The sequence below is a fragment of the Odontesthes bonariensis genome, chromosome 19 (assembly GCF_027942865.1).
Source record: "Odontesthes bonariensis isolate fOdoBon6 chromosome 19, fOdoBon6.hap1, whole genome shotgun sequence".
In the NCBI taxonomy this organism is placed as follows: Eukaryota; Metazoa; Chordata; class Actinopteri; order Atheriniformes; family Atherinopsidae; genus Odontesthes; species Odontesthes bonariensis.
The window spans coordinates 13,665,230-13,680,618 of record NC_134524.1 but is presented as its reverse complement, the minus strand read 5'-3'; the positions used below and the strand labels follow the sequence as shown (position 1 = coordinate 13,680,618).

At 44.8% G+C, this 15,389-nt stretch overlaps 1 protein-coding gene and 1 long non-coding RNA gene across 5 annotated transcripts in view; one reads left to right on the top strand and one right to left on the bottom strand.

Moving 5' to 3' along the window:
* Positions 1 to 15,389, top strand: part of ppargc1a (peroxisome proliferator-activated receptor gamma, coactivator 1 alpha) — a 39,779-nt gene that overhangs the window by 12,249 nt on the left and 12,141 nt on the right. Inside the window, exons 3-8 of one of the 4 annotated variants that reach the window (XM_075451759.1) lie at positions 5,801 to 5,992; positions 6,880 to 7,005; positions 8,127 to 8,472; positions 10,351 to 10,396; positions 10,617 to 10,690; positions 14,070 to 15,294. In XM_075451759.1, coding sequence (XP_075307874.1) covers positions 5,801 to 5,992; positions 6,880 to 7,005; positions 8,127 to 8,472; positions 10,351 to 10,396; positions 10,617 to 10,690; positions 14,070 to 15,294 — 2,009 coding nt within the window. Of the gene's footprint in view, positions 1 to 5,797; positions 5,993 to 6,879; positions 7,006 to 8,126; positions 9,448 to 10,350; positions 10,397 to 10,616; positions 10,691 to 14,069; positions 15,295 to 15,389 lie in introns of all 4 variants that reach the window. The other 3 variants (XM_075451757.1, XM_075451758.1, XM_075451756.1) reach the window with 3 other exon arrangements.
* On the bottom strand, positions 1,489 to 2,533 carry LOC142369150 (uncharacterized). Its single transcript, XR_012767526.1, has 3 exons — positions 2,383 to 2,533; positions 1,848 to 2,057; positions 1,489 to 1,718 (listed from the first exon to the last, which is right to left on the bottom strand). It is a non-coding gene; the product is annotated as an uncharacterized LOC142369150 (long non-coding RNA).

Below are 15,389 nucleotides of genomic sequence, written 5' to 3'. Positions count from 1 at the left end.
AGCTTATGCTAAATGACCAGACGTCTCTTGCGGCTGCCATGATTTGTCTCTCCGCCGAGCATCGTGCCGTACCTCACCCTCCCTGTCTTTATCTCCTCCCTCCTTCCCTGCCACCATATGTTGTGCCTGTGTGACCGGCCGGCATGTCAGGCCTGACTAACACCTTAACGGCAAGGCTGACTTTGATTTATTTCCTCTGAAATCTGGGGGCCGAGGGTAATAACACAGAATGACATTATTTGTTTATCAAATCCAAGGCTGCTTCTCTTGGCAGAGTCAAGATGTGATGACTTGATACGCGCACCCCACTTGCCATGTATACATACACCCCCCACAACTCCTGATTGTGCCATTATTAGAAGGTCTGCCGAGTTGCTTAACCTCATCCGAGGGAATGCCTTTGAAAACTGAAAGAGCAATGAGCAGGGGAAATGAAAGGAAAATTCAGAGGAAGCAAAGCAAGGCAATTTTGAAGGCACAAATTTGACCCCGCCACACAATTTACTGGCTAAATGAGGAAAAACATAGATGTATGATAAACAATGCTTTAAATACCAGATGACCCGTTTAATGAGAGACACTTTGGCCCAATCCCAATTCTATTTTCCTACCCCTTCGCCTACCCCTCACCCCTACCCCTCGCCCCTTCGAATGTAGGGGTAGGCGGAGGGCTGAAAACATACCCCTTCGAATTGGGACAGCACTTCACACTCACGAACGTAATAAGTCCGCGCCGTCAGTTGTTACGTAACCAAAAGCGACAGCTTTAGCCAGAAGTAAACAAACATGACCGGTGCTGTGGTGTTCGCGCTGTCCTGGGCTATTCGTATATTTTTAGAAATATCTGCGTCAAATCGACGGAGTGCCATTAGGCGAAGGCGTCTTCGACATCTGGGAGCATTGCTGGATCTTGTTACGGTATGTAGAATGATAAATTAATTTAAATAACGCGTGTGAGTGAGCAGCTAGTAGCTTCCAGAGCCGGCGTGTGCATATGATAATGTATTTGTGTGTGTATATGAAAGTGCTTCTAACCTGTACATTTGTGATATCGTGTAATATAGAAACAATTTGCTTGTCTCGTGAGATTTGCTGATTTATTGACTGTAGTAGTATCCTACCTGGCTAACCTAGCTGAAAGCATAAGCTAACGTTTAGCCTTTGTTACTCGCCTCGTTCCGTTTGGAATAAACAATGCGTTTTTGAAGCGGTTTTCTTTGTACCAGGTTCAGATTTGATGACATAAATAAATGCACTGCCTTGTGTGTGCTATCAATGTGTTGGTATGGGAGGATGAAAGTCTGATCTTTCCATGTTTTTCTTTCCAGCAGACGGGTCATCCTACAAATTATTGCCGATTGGACCACATAATGTACCCCAATTTTTTTGTTATCCCTTGTATAATAAATCTCTTCATACCAATATCCATTCCAGTCGTTAATATGATGTTGATGTGATAATCATGCTCACAAACGTTTTGTCCTTAATTTCTTTTATTAGGCTCACATTACAGACTGGTAAGGCAGCTTATTTTCAGAAATAACAGCTTAAAGTGTCTGCTGTAAAGTGTGTGGTGCAAATATGGACAATAAACAGTATGAATATAAACAGTATGAATATAAACGGGCAACAGTGCAATCATCAAGAACGAGATGACCGGAGCAGGAACAGCGAAGGTGCTTGGCGCATCAGAGGTGCTTCATGGGCTCAGTGATGTTCTGGGAGAACAAGACACGATATGACATTATAGCATGCACTTTCATCCATTGTAAAAAATTAAAAAAAGGTGTTTCAGAATGCGGTAGTGTTGGCTGTGTGTACAATAGGTGCATGGCGCATCAACTCACCGTAAAGTTTGTCTATCATGCGCTCAAACAGAGCTAAAAAGCACTCCGTTTTCTGCTTGTGGCGCTTCTGCTCCTTCAGGCTCTCCTGTATCAGGTAATCCATTATGGGATTGGACTTCCTACTTCTTTTTTTGGATGGGGATGACTTTAGAAACAGATCTTCGTTTTCGGCGCTAAACCTGATCAGGCTCTTTGTTTGTGCTTGAGTCCCTGTGAATCAGTCACGTATATGAATACTTGTAATAATAGGTAGCGAAATGACGCTCATGTCACTCAAAAGGAACTTCTCTATGGTTAACCAACTACATTGCTTGTAAATACTCGTGTTACAATTTAAAAAACGACAACTCTTTCGCAGCACCTTCACATGCATTGACCGATTACTCCATGTAAATAGCGACTTTTCCCATGTGCGTTTATAACAGAAAATAACTACACATTGCCACCATGTTAAACTCACACAATACACCAGTTATCACAACTTAAAACGATTAAAACAGTTAAATTATGGCAAAAAAAAAATAGAGGAACTTACATTTGTGTGGTGCTCTTGCCTCTGCCATTTTTAAAAAGACTCACGATCTCCCGGTAGTCGCGTTGTACTCTGGGAAATATATCATACCCCTTCAAACGGAGTCTGCCTGGCCGAAGCCCTCCGTTTCAAGGGCTACAACAGAGGGGTAGGGCTAAGGGGAAGGGCTTTGGAAGAGTATTGGGACAACACTACCCCTTCACGTGAACGCGCAAAACGGAGGGGAAGGGGTAAGGGGTAGGGCCAAGGGGTGAATTGGGATTGGGCCCAAATCTTCCCACATCCAGTGTGGCTGTGACATGTTTTTCCTCAAAGAACAGGGATGTTTAGTCAGTTGAAACCTTATCTGCAAGGTATTAAGTGATTAGAACTGTCATTCTGGTGATTTCATGATGCATTTTAACATTGAAATGATGCGTTGCACTGAAAAGCTTGTTTTAATTTGATCTCTGGGAAGTTTGCTTACAGCTCTTGGAATGCTATTAGCAGATCTAATTTGACTATTTGCCTCATTGTTCACAAGTTGGTGTTTGTTTTTAAACATCACCTTCACCTTCCATTATCAGCTCTGTGAATAGTAGCACCGAGAACACAATGCTGGGCTGTAGAACCCAATAAAAGAGTAAAAGGCAAGGACAATCTCAAAGACTGCCTGGCTGATAACAAAAGGGCCTCAGCTATAATGAACAACTGGGGTTGGCTTTCCTTTCTCCGATGTGGGGAAACGTGGTGGGATGGGGGGGTAGAGAAGCTCCGCCAGCTCTTGCCAGCGTGTTTTATGGCTAATTGAGGCATTTGGAATAAAACTACTTCAAAATGGCACCCTTTAGAATTGGAGCGGGGTTAATATATAGTGATCCCACAATTAGCCCAGGATTGTTAAGATCTCTTTAATTCTGTGAGGTCCATTAAGCGGGATGGCCAGGAAAGTGCTTCCACCGAGACAATTTTTCTCTCCGTTCTTTGTTCTTGCTGTCCTCTTTTCCTCTCAGCAGCTGCTTTAGTAATCAATATGAGTGGACATGGCCTTCAGCAGGTTGCCAGGTTATTCAGCCCTTTGGGTGCCACAGCTTCTGAGGTTCACCCAAATAAAGATTTTGTTTCCGAAATATACAAGAAGCAAGTGAATTATTGGTAGTAGATTGACTTTGGTGCAGAAACTCTGTACAGTGTGGTCCCTAAGCTGGTGTGGAAAAGCTGGTCCTCCTGGACAGAGCTATTAGATCATTTTCTCTCCTGGGTAGAAGTGATCACTGAGGTTTGCTCTTTAGGCTACCCCAGTTTCTCAAATCCCCACTTGGTCTGTGAGTGCTTCCACGAGAGCCACAGCAGCGGTTGCTGCCTGACCGTCACGACTTGGGGTTTTACAAGTGTCTCTCTCAGAATATGAGAGTCCCTTCTGAGTTATCTTTGGGGATACAGTGTGACTGTGGGAGCTTGCCAATTGGTGGAGGTTTTTGAAACAGGACTGAAATCACTACTTTTGCCTGCCGAAGCCTCACAAATCCCCAATCCTTTCTAAACCATACCATAATGAAACTTGCATGGGCCAGCTTTCACTGTAACTATTTTCACACAGTGCCAATTGACTGCAATTTCTACAGAATGGAGATTTAAAGGATTGAGGAGGAGGGGAGATGTAGACAAAGCTACACCAAAATACAGTCTGGATATTTGATGAGTATGGTCCTAAACGGGTGGCCAGCTCATTAAAGACCTGTTTGTGATCATCTAAAATGATCCCAAATCAAAATCTTTCGTGTGAGGATATATATTTGGGCTAAGCCAACACTCCAGCTTTATCAGCAGTTAATACCAACCCACTTAGTGCTCAGGTAATGATTTGGGAAGCTGGGAAATGGTGAGCCTTTCAATAGCACTAAGTTCCAGCACAGTGGATTTTGAATCTTCTTGCAAGTAATTAAACAGCATGCCACCTCGTACAGAACAATTTCCTGCAAGGCATTTGTTTGGCAATACGGCATGGCCCCCGTCTGCATCGTGTTATCTCTGTGAAATATGACTTCTTTATCTTTTAAAAAAAAAAAAAATAATGACTGAGTGTCTATGTTGTTTGGAGAAAATCTACTCAGTGAGCATTAGATTAACATTTTCCTCACTGTTAGCTCACTTACTGAATGGCCAAGATATCTGTGTCATCTATAAATGAAAATTGGAAAAGGGAAAGCATTAAAATGGCTGCTATCTCATTGGTAAATACACAGATTCTCAAGGAAAAAAAAGAGAAGAAAATGCCATCCATGGTGGGTCTGTAATTGTATAAAACCAGTGGGGCAGACAGATGCAAGTGGGTGCACATGTGGGATTCTGAGTCTTCATCGGTGTAGTGCTGGTATCTAAGATGTTGGTGTGTCGCCCCCCCCCCCCCATGGCATAATGATGGCCACACACCGTCACCAAGTGATGATAATCCTGCCGTGTGTATAAAGGGATTTGTTCTTGTTGGGCTGGCCACAGAACATCCCTGGGCGAAAATACTGTTTATCTTTCCGCTGTCTTGAAGTCCCCTGGGTTTTATGGCCCTGGAACTTGCACTTCCTGTTTTCAGTAGTCAGTGTAAAAAGACACAGCCATGCACACATACAAACGTGCACACACCTCGCTGTCAAGCATGCAGCACTGATCTTACTCTTAATATTAATCTTTATACATTCTCTTTTGTTGTTTTTTTCTCCACACACATGCATAATCAATATCCCCCGTCAACCTCCCATTTTACATCTTTCCCTCAAAATCTGTCTCTTCATATTTATTGCTCTTTGTCTCATATACAGTCAGTTAAAATTTCAACCATTAAACAGCCAGCTGTAGCGAGCACATGGCTCTTCTGGTATGGCTATGAATGTGGCTGTGCGGCAGGAATGGGCTTTAAATATCAGCCGTCAAACCAACATTTTAAATATATCGCATTTATTTAGCATTAGTGGGTCGTAATTCTCCTTATCTGAGGGTTGCTTGCAATCGTCTTGGCGGCAATCCAATTGTCTCGCAATTCTGTGGGTGAAAAGAGAGGAGAGACAACTTCTGCCCACTGTTTACTTCAACCAGTTCAACTCCATCTGCCTTCCTTGCTACTTGTCAGTCCTGGTAATGGATTTCTTGTTGGAGATGTTATTTTGGTCCAGTAAGCTGCTGCTTAAAATATGAGTGACAGGCTTGACTCACATGCACATAAGGAGAATTTTGTTTTCTGACGGCTGCCAGAATAGACTGGACTCTGCAGTAGAAAAAGAGGAAAAAACCTCCCCATTATAGTGACAATGAAAGTCTGCATGTACCCAAAAGCTACCTTTACCCCTGAATAAAGAATAGATTCATCTTCTCTTCACTAAAATGCCCTATTTCTCCCATCTTTCTATTTTTTGGTCTCTGTCTTCCTCCTTTCCCCCCTCCTAAGAAGATAGATGAAGAAAATGAGGCCAACTTGCTGGCAGTGCTTACAGAGACCCTGGACAACATCCCGGTGGATGAGGACGGATTGCCTTCGTTTGAGGCCCTGGCAGATGGGGACGTGACCAATGCCAGTGACCGGAGCTGTCCCTCCTCTCCTGACGGCTCACCACGCACCCCAGAGCCTGAGGAGCCTTCCTTGGTAACACCAAAAGCTCTTCCTCTATGCACTCTAGAGTCAAAAGACGCACTCCTTCCAAGACATGACCTCCAAATATGCACACATTGTTGCTTTTTTTCCCACAGCAATCCACAGCAAACTCTAGATAAGGCTTCACGACGATTGGACACCAAAAATGTGTTAAACTTCTGTTTGCCTGTGTCATGCTACATATTTGTCACAATGTGTTCACGCAAGTAGATGTGCAGATACAAGAAAGAAGGAGAATTGATAAGTGTGCTTACTGCTCAGTGCTAATTAGATAATAGTGCTATTGTGGTGGCAATTCAAAGATATGAAGACTGTGGCGGGGCCAGCTGTGGTTAACATACTGTCACAGACCCTAAATTGAAGCTGATACACGATTAAAGTAAAGGTAAAACACAAGCCGTTCCATCTCATCTCCTGTCTGTGGGTCTCAGCTTATATCTCTGTGCTGAGAAGTCAGCATATACTTGCGCTGTTATTTGTACTCTGTGACTTTACCATCTGGGTATTTCTCCAGCTTTAATGCTTTGACCAAAAATGTTATGTTATTCTACGTTATAGTCCATTTTATTCCATGCCGGTCCACATCCGAATGACCTTTATCAAAATGCCTGAGTGTGTTTATTCAATCACAATAGAGAAGCCTGGAGGTGTGTACACAGAAACACCTGTGCAAGAAATAAAACTTTGTTTTTGTCATGTCTACTATAAACTGTCTTAGTGTCACTGTAGTAGTAGTGTACTTACTAATATAATTAATTCTATAGGTGACATTTATAAATTCACAGACTGTGTAATTGAAAGAAAATGTACATTTGCATAACCCAATGCTTTTCCTCTCTTTCTCCCACCTTTCTGGTCCTGTTTGGGTCCATTTGCAGCTAAAGAAGCTCCTTCTGGCACCTGCAAACTCCCAGCTCAGCTATAATCAATACACAGGTGGCAAGGCACAGAACCATGCAGCCAGCAGCAACCACCGGATCAGACCACCACCTGCCGTCGTCAAGGTAGGGACACACACACACACACACGCACGCACACATACAGAGACACACAAAACACATGCAATGCCTTGCCACTTATTTAAGTCAATTTCTTCATCTTTCTCTTTCTGCTCCTGTTCTGTCTTGTTTTCTTTCTTTGTTTTTTTTGTGGCCACCTTTAGATGATGTTAGAATACTGCTTTAGCAGTCTACTATCCCAGGAGGCTGTCTGGTAATGAAAACAGGCTGATTGCTGTAGGGCTTTCCAGGCGAAGCATCGGCACTGTTGTCTCATTAGCTCCAACACTTATACGCCTTGGTATGGTGCCTGTTGGAAAAAATATATAAATAAAATAACAACGACAGACGCCTTTGCAGTGAGATTGATGCCTTGAGATACCAAGATCAAAATATCACACTTGATGTTCTCATTAGATGCTCTAAAAAATGTTTCTGGAGGAGTTGGGTTGATTAACATATGATTTTAGTCAGTGAAAGTATCATAAGTTTGTAAATATGAATAAATTGAATATGTGATTTCATTTTCATGTCAGAATGCATCACAGTGTTTGTACACTGCCATATATAGCATATCGCACTTGTTTGCTCTTGCTTTGCAGAAATGTCTGAAATCTCCATTTGTTATGCTTTACTGAGTGCTTACAATCTGCTAAATGTAAAAAGCATCTGTATCTGCTCATATTGTGAGGTAAACACAGCACAGACAGATTTATGTGTGCTCTGCGTACCATGCACATTCAGTGCGTCAACCTTCCTCACTGAGTCTATTTTCATACCGTGCCTTTGAGTCATCCATTTCTGGAGCAGAGCGAATGAGGACTCCCGGAGGACACGGTGCGCGTACAGAGTGGCGCGATGGTGCTTGGGGGGCCACGCAATTAAGATGATGGGCGGACGGCACTCCCACCATCGCCTCCCAGACACTTGGGCGACTACTCTGCTCAGGCTGTTTGAGTCACTCTCTCAGCCTCTCTCTGCCATCTCTTGCCTACTTTTATGTTTTTCTGTCTTGGAGTGCTCATCATTTCTCACAATTGGATCAGCTATACTGTTGTAAAAAACAGTGAGGATGAATTTTAATCTCAAGAAAACTTAGCAATTGTCTGTTTCTCATTGTTGTACAGACGGAGAGCCCCTGGAACGGAAAAGCAAGAGGGGGCTCCAGCCAACAGAACCGCCCGGTGAGGCGGCCTTGCACTGAACTGCTGAAATACCTAACAGCCACCGATGACATCCTGCTCCACACCAAAGCCAGTGAAGCTAAGAGCGCTTGGGGGGGTGCCAGCAGCAGAGAGAAGAGTGGCCTGGGTCTCGGTGCCTCCTCCTCCTCCTCCTCGCCATCCTCATCTTCCACATCCTCGTTCTCCTCCTTGTCCTCCACCTCTTCCTCCTCTTCCTCCACCACATCCAAGAAGAAGTCAGCTGTGCCATCTCAGCAGCAGCAGCCACCGCAGCAGCATCACCAGCGAGGTGAGAGCCGGGCTGCAGGCGACTGTAGTATGGCTGGTGGTGGGGCTGGGAAGTGGCAGCGTTGCACTCACGATGATGGGGTTGAGGAGTCGGAGGGTGCCTCTATCCCTGTTGGCCACAGAACCTACACCTGCGGCCATGCCCGCCCCAAACTGGAGCACAGGCCGCCCAGTGAAGAAGGAAGGCCGCCAGGCGACGTGGGCCGCCTGGCCGCCGCTAGGTTTATTAGGTATATGCATTCTTATTCCCTCCCTCCCAGAGAGGTGAGTCACAGCTGTGAGCATTGCCGAGAGGCTGCAGGCGCCACTCAGGCTAGTGAGGGCTTTGGCAGGCAAGGCCGGAGTAACAGTAGCGGTGCCAGCCGTGCACCTCACAAGCACATCACAGTGACAATAAAGAAAAGAGACGAGAAGCCGGGGCACCCTTTACTCAGCCAACTGCTCACCTCCAAGCAGAGGCCTACTCAATTTCGAGCCAACCTACCCCCACCCACAATTACTCCTTTACAAAACACTAAAAGCAGATCGGCAGGGAAGAGGTCTAAGAGCTCAGCCCAAGTTTGTTCTAAGTTGGGAGAGGAGGAGGTCAGAAGGACCACTGATCATAGAAAGCAGGAATTAAGCCTGGTTGAAGAGCCCAACTCAGGGCTCCTGTTGTCACCTTTATCCTTAGACCTAGAGAGCTGGGTTAGCCAGCTAGATCCAGGGCTAGACATGGTCTTTGGACTAGAGCTGGGGTGGCCAAACCAGGGGGGCCATGGGGAGGATGTTGACCATGATGATGATGGTGTTGATGATGATGATGTCCATGTCATGGGCAGCCCTGCAGCGGTGCTCTCACAGGGCCCACCAAGCCCGCTCATCCCAGATACTAGCATTGCAGAGCCCAACCCACCCTGCATCATACAAGGGCAAGGGCACCCACACAGGCAGGCACTCAGCGAGCACCCCGATGACCAGGGCCACCCGTTGTTAGGTAATCATGACTGCATCCCCCCCACTGGCCTTATCTCTGCTCTCTCTTCTCCCTCTCCTGCTCTAACCACTTCCGAGTTTGATTTCACTACTAACCTGTATTCTAATTTGAATCTAACAGTCATTCTGAGGACATAAACACCAATGACTGCAAAAAGCCTGCTCGCCAATGCTTTTCACCAGTCCCAGAGGCATTTTTTTTCAAATTCAGGATATCCAATTTTTTTTTTTAAAAAGGAGGGGATGGGAAAAGGGGTGAGCCTTGTCTTGCTACCCTGCATTCACAAAGTTGATTCCTGAACCATTTTTGGCTGATTGAGCTGAGTGTGCTGAATAAGTACATTTAGAATCAGAGCCCGGGTGCTGCTCTTTAGCATCGTGCCACCAAAAGCCACATTCTCTTAGCTGGAGCACAAGTCGGCCAGAGCCTCGGGCAACTGCACAAGCTTCCTTGACTCTCCTTTCTTCCTTCTTTTTTTCCCCCTCCTCTGCTGTTGGTGCATGTGGTTATGACTTTATTGTTTAGCGAGGGGCTCACCCACTATCATATGTCTTGTTTGTGGCATTGTCTCTGTGTGTTTTTATTCCATTACAATCTGTCAGTTGTCCTGAACGCAGTCTGTCTGTGTGTAGACACGTCTGAAACCATCCTTTCATCCTGCCTCACAGAGTAAACATGATATCCTAAGACAGTAAATTGTTAAAATTGGGTCAATTTGAAAAATATACTTTGTACATTAGAGTCCATAGTAAGGCTTTTTAACCAGGGATGGGTGTTTTTGTAGTGATAATTGCGTTTGTTCAGCCAATTTGAGGTTAAATGTTGCAGATGTGGACCTTTTCTCTTCTGCCATGAGTGTCATACTTAGGTCAATAATTACCCATGCTCCTCTGTGTTCTGCAGCCAAACCAACCACCTTGCCACTTCCTTTGACCCCAGAGTCTCCAAAGTAAGTGTGAGAAGTTTTTCCACGTTATTATAGGCAAAAAAAAACAAAAAACAGCAACATACTACAACAAAAGACAAAGCCAAAAAAAACCCCGATACGGACTAAAATCCAAGTTTTGAGGCATTTTTGTGACTCATTTCCATTTCTTATATCACAAAAACTTTTCAAGACTTTTTCCTGGAAGGTAAGATTTTGTCTTTTTTTTTCTTTTGTCTTCTAGTGACCATAAGGGATCACCGTTTGAGAACAAAACCATTGAACGCACATTAAGTGTGGAGATTGCTGGAACCCCAGGTGAGTACACTTCTCTGATCGTCATAGAATATAATTCGTCATAATACAAACCACTAATACTATCAGTTATTACTTGCGTGTTGTAGCTTCCTAATGTTGACTTCTCCAGCATTTTGAGAGCTCTGTCACAGTTCAGAGTTCAAGGTGAATGTATAGGAGATTACTTTTATGTGCCGTAGTATTGATTAGGCTGTACAATCTCTTCAGGGTTGAATAGTGAAATCCTCCCATCAGTCCCCGTTCTTTGTGACTAAAGAGTTGCCATTTCTCTATCAAATCCTCATGCTCTCTGACAGACAGCTTATTTTGCCCACACATCAAAGGGATATTGAATTGGAAGTGGTATTGTTTTTGCTTTGCAATTAAATCTTTTCATGCAGACAGTAAGATCAGCCGGATTGGTAGTCGTGTCCAATGTTAGACCTTCTTTTCGAGATTATGACAGTGTCGGAACATCTCTCCATCATTATTGAAAATTTCAGTTTGTTTGAGATGTCATGAATTTAGAAGCATGCTATGCGCAAGAGGTCAATAAGAGAAAAATGTGAAGAGAATGGCAGCAAAAGCAGCAATATTAGGGGTAATTAACTTAAGTACCACTAATTTATTTAAGATCAATCATCTAAGGTCAATAGAAATAAAATGACTGCCCTTTGGTCTCTAAGGGTTAGGGTTAGGCCCTTTTTTGGTATTCATTTACCAGCAGTGGAAATTCTTTTCCATGGGGGATAGAAATTCAAACCTCAAGAGGTATCCCTTTGTCCTTCTGACTTGGTCTGAAGTGTTGTTTAACCCTTTTGTGGTGATAAGCTTTCAGGGTCAAATGGGATGCCTGTTGGGACCTGAAAACGGGACAAAGCAGTGCTCCTTAAGATCTGGGGCAATTAAGCACAGTTAATATTTCCCCCTGTTTTACTGCACGTGGGCGAGTCTATTGACCTGTGGCCAAATCTGTGTGTTCGTTCTGTTCCACCACGTCCATTTTACAAGCACGGTCACATAAAGCCCTTCAGCTGACTTCTCCAACTTGGGCAAATTTAAGATTGAATATTAGCAGGAAAGTCATTAGTCCATAAAGCTCTGAGACCCGTTGGTAGTAAGATATTAGTTTTTGAGGCTCATGCCGTATTAGATATTTGGATATAGATCCCAGCAAGCACGGGCTTAAGGTGATTCATGTCTTTTTGCTGATTTGGAGTAACATTCCACCACAATAGAGATAATGGTACTGATAATCAAATGGAGGTAAGCTGAATAGGCAGTTCCACCTTTATGGCAGGACAACCACACAGTGATGATGTTATCTGTGAATTGGCTGTGATATATTTTATTAATTTATGATGAGTTGTAATAGCCACTGTTACTGTGATAGATAGATTAAATTGTCAGGTTAATTGTCAGTTGTACATTTTGTAACTTTCCAAATTATGCCTAATAGCAACTAAAAGCACTGTTTGTTGCCTGCATGTTTGTCTGACCCTTCTCAGAGAGGTACGGTAAAGGCTACAAAAGGCAGCCAGCCCCCCTTGGGATGTGACTGTTCAGGCCTAATCTCTGCCAAGCTAATAGATTTACCCTGTGCTGCTGTGTTGTCTTTAATTACTGTATCTCATGACACAGAGGTGGTCTGTGTGTTGCTATTTGCATAGCTTACTGCCGGATCAACTCTTTAAGCCGGGAGTTGTTATTCGCTCCGTGGTCTCCTCACGATTTACAGCTGGACGAGAAGAAAAAAAAGATTATAAAACCTTCCTGTTTTTTTTCTCACTTGTTCTATCGCTTTCTCGCCAGTGTCTGCATGAGTGGTGTTTGTGTCTGCAGATCATCCATCAGCAGCAAGTTTGACTGAGAGGCACATATTTATCTAACTCTGATTTATTTCACCCGCTCTGCTAATGGTTCCTAGTTTATGATCCCATGCGCCAATTGTTTTGGACAGATGGCGCTTCATTGGAGAAACAGAAGTTTTTCAGGCATTGTCTAACATCCGCTCACCCTTTCTCCTGTCTCGTTCTTTAATTGGCATAATGCAAATATACAGTCTCACCATCAGCTCTGGGAAAATAAAGCGAGGGAGAAGAGAAAAGGGTGGAAAAAAGGATGCTTGCAGTCACAATCTCGATAATAAGTATGATGATAACCCTTTGGCTCATGCATCCCAAACACAGCAAGTTATTTCCGAAACGTACACATTTATATGTCAGGCTCTCGCAATCTCTTTGCCAAGCTGTCTCTCTGGTGCATATTCTAACACTGGATTTGATACTAATAGCTGTCATTTGGTGCAATTCACTGGCAAGGGAAGAATGATGTGCATTATAAGAATGGCAAAGAAGAGGGGAGAGCGTAGGTGTTTCAAAGTGCCTGAGTTTGACTCCAGTGAGAGACTGTTAGTGACAAGTGTGCCTCTGTGTGTGGGCACATTTATTTGTGTGAAAGAAAAAAACAGGGAGAGATGAAGAGCGACAGAAAGGGGGAAATGGAGATTGATCCAGGGAAGATAGCAGACACACGAAAAGAGAAAAGAGTACAACACAAGACTAAACTAAAGAAAGAAGGAGACTAAAGAAGATGAGGGAAGGGAGAATGAGAGTAATGGCGGCGGCTGTTTGTGTGAGTGCATTAACAATGCTATAAAGTGGGCTCATCTCAGGACTTCCCATATAACTGCCATCTGTCTGGTTATAAATCTGTAGGAGGCAAGGGAGGAGATGGAGGGATGGGGGGCACAAGCAGTAGGGACATGCCATCTGAGAAGAGTGTCAGCCCAATCACCAGTTCTTCCTATGCTTCCATGACATAGCCGACATCGTTCCACGGTAACCTCATTAGGCATGCCAAAATATACATGATGCTTAGCATCCTACGACTGAAACTACAGATGTTGCTGCATAATCTCAAAACATGCAAAACATCATGTTAGTGATTGCTCTTTTAGAGCAATGAAAAAGCCCCCTAGAACTCGCTTCTGTCAGGGACATAGGCAGGTAGAGATATGATACATTTACTCCCCCCCCATGAAATGCATTTCCTTGCAGGGATGTGTGTTGTGTTTTTTTTTTTTTTTTTTTTTTGTTTAATGGATCTTTTCAAGGTCAGTAGGAGGAGAATGGCAAGTCATCCATATTACAGCGCTGCTATATTAAGTTACACCAAGCATTACATTAATCTGTCAAGATTGCAATAAAATCGGATTAGGCCAAGTGAAAGTGAATATTTTAATCAGGCATGTATCCGTGTCCACTGTTCATAAACTGACCTGGAAGTTTATAGATGAGTGAGGGGAGAAAGCAGAGGGGGGTACTTGGGGAGGGTTGCATTATGATTCCATTTCCATTTATGGCTCTCACCCAACCTCTGTCTCTTCCTCCCTGTGCAGGTCTGACACCACCTACCACGCCCCCACACAAAGCCAGTCAAGAGAATCTTTTCAAAGCCTCTCTCAAAACCAAGTTGTCCCCATGTTCCTCCTCAGCCTTGACATGCAAAAGAGCCAGGCTGAGTGAGTTGGGTGCCGGCGCTCTGGCCCCGGCCCCAGGTGCCTCAGCCGGGGGCCCTACCAGGAAGGGTCCCGAACAAACTGAGCTTTATGCGCACCTGAGCAAAGCATCCAGCACCCTCCCTCGTGTCGTCACTCAACATGGGGTGGGGGGCGACTTTGAGGAGCATCACAGCACTTGCAACAATAAGCGAGCCACTTCCCGTGGTCACAGCGACCATGACTATTGCCAGGCATCAGCACGTACTAAGAAGGATGGGGGCACAGCCGCTGTTACTACAGCTGTGGAAATGACACTCACCCTAGGTGCTACTGCTGCTCCCTTACCCAGTGCTGGCAAAGTGGAGAATGGGCAAGTTGAATGTAAGGACTCAGCCATACCAACATCTTCATCATTTTATTCTCCATCATCACCTTCACCTTCACCTGGCCCTTTGGCTAAGCAGCCAAATTTTGCCTCTGTGAATGAAGTAGCAGGCCATGTCAGGGGCTTAGGAGAGCAGACCCTGACACAAACCACTCAGATCCCCACACAAGGGGCCACTACTGTTAGGGACCAACCACAAGTTTCTGCTACCAGCCGGAAGCCCCTGTGCGATCAGGAAATCAGAGCAGAACTCAACAAGCACTTTGGCCACCCTCTACGAGCCCTCTATAGCAAGGGTGGTCAGGAGAGAGAACCAGGCAGCAAACCAAACAAGGCTACAGCCCCTGAATCCCTTGAGAAGGGAGAGAATAACTATTGCTCCCAGAGGCTGCCTGGCTCCAGCTACCTGCACCCGGGGTTTCTACCCTTCCACGATGAGCTAGAGCTGGTCGAAGGACGAGAGAGTCGCTTTGTCTATCCATGGGAGGGCACCCCTCTGGACCTACTCTTTGACTGCTCTCCTTGCTCTCCCTCCAGTTCCCCACCATCCAGCTGCTCACCTTCACGAGGCTCCGTCTCCCCACCTTCCTCCCTTCTCCTGTCACCCAGCAGACCTTTTTGCTGGACCAGCAGCGGGTCCCGCTCCCGTTCTCGTTCCCACTCTGGCTCCCGCTGTTTTTCGTCACGATACCGAAGGCGCTCTCTGTCCAGCTCACCTGACAGACGTCCCGCATCCTGGTGAGTTATCTCTTTTTATGTATGGTGTATCTCGAGCAAACATGCTTTCTAATGTGTCTTCTTGGCACACTACATTGACATAATGTATTATCCAA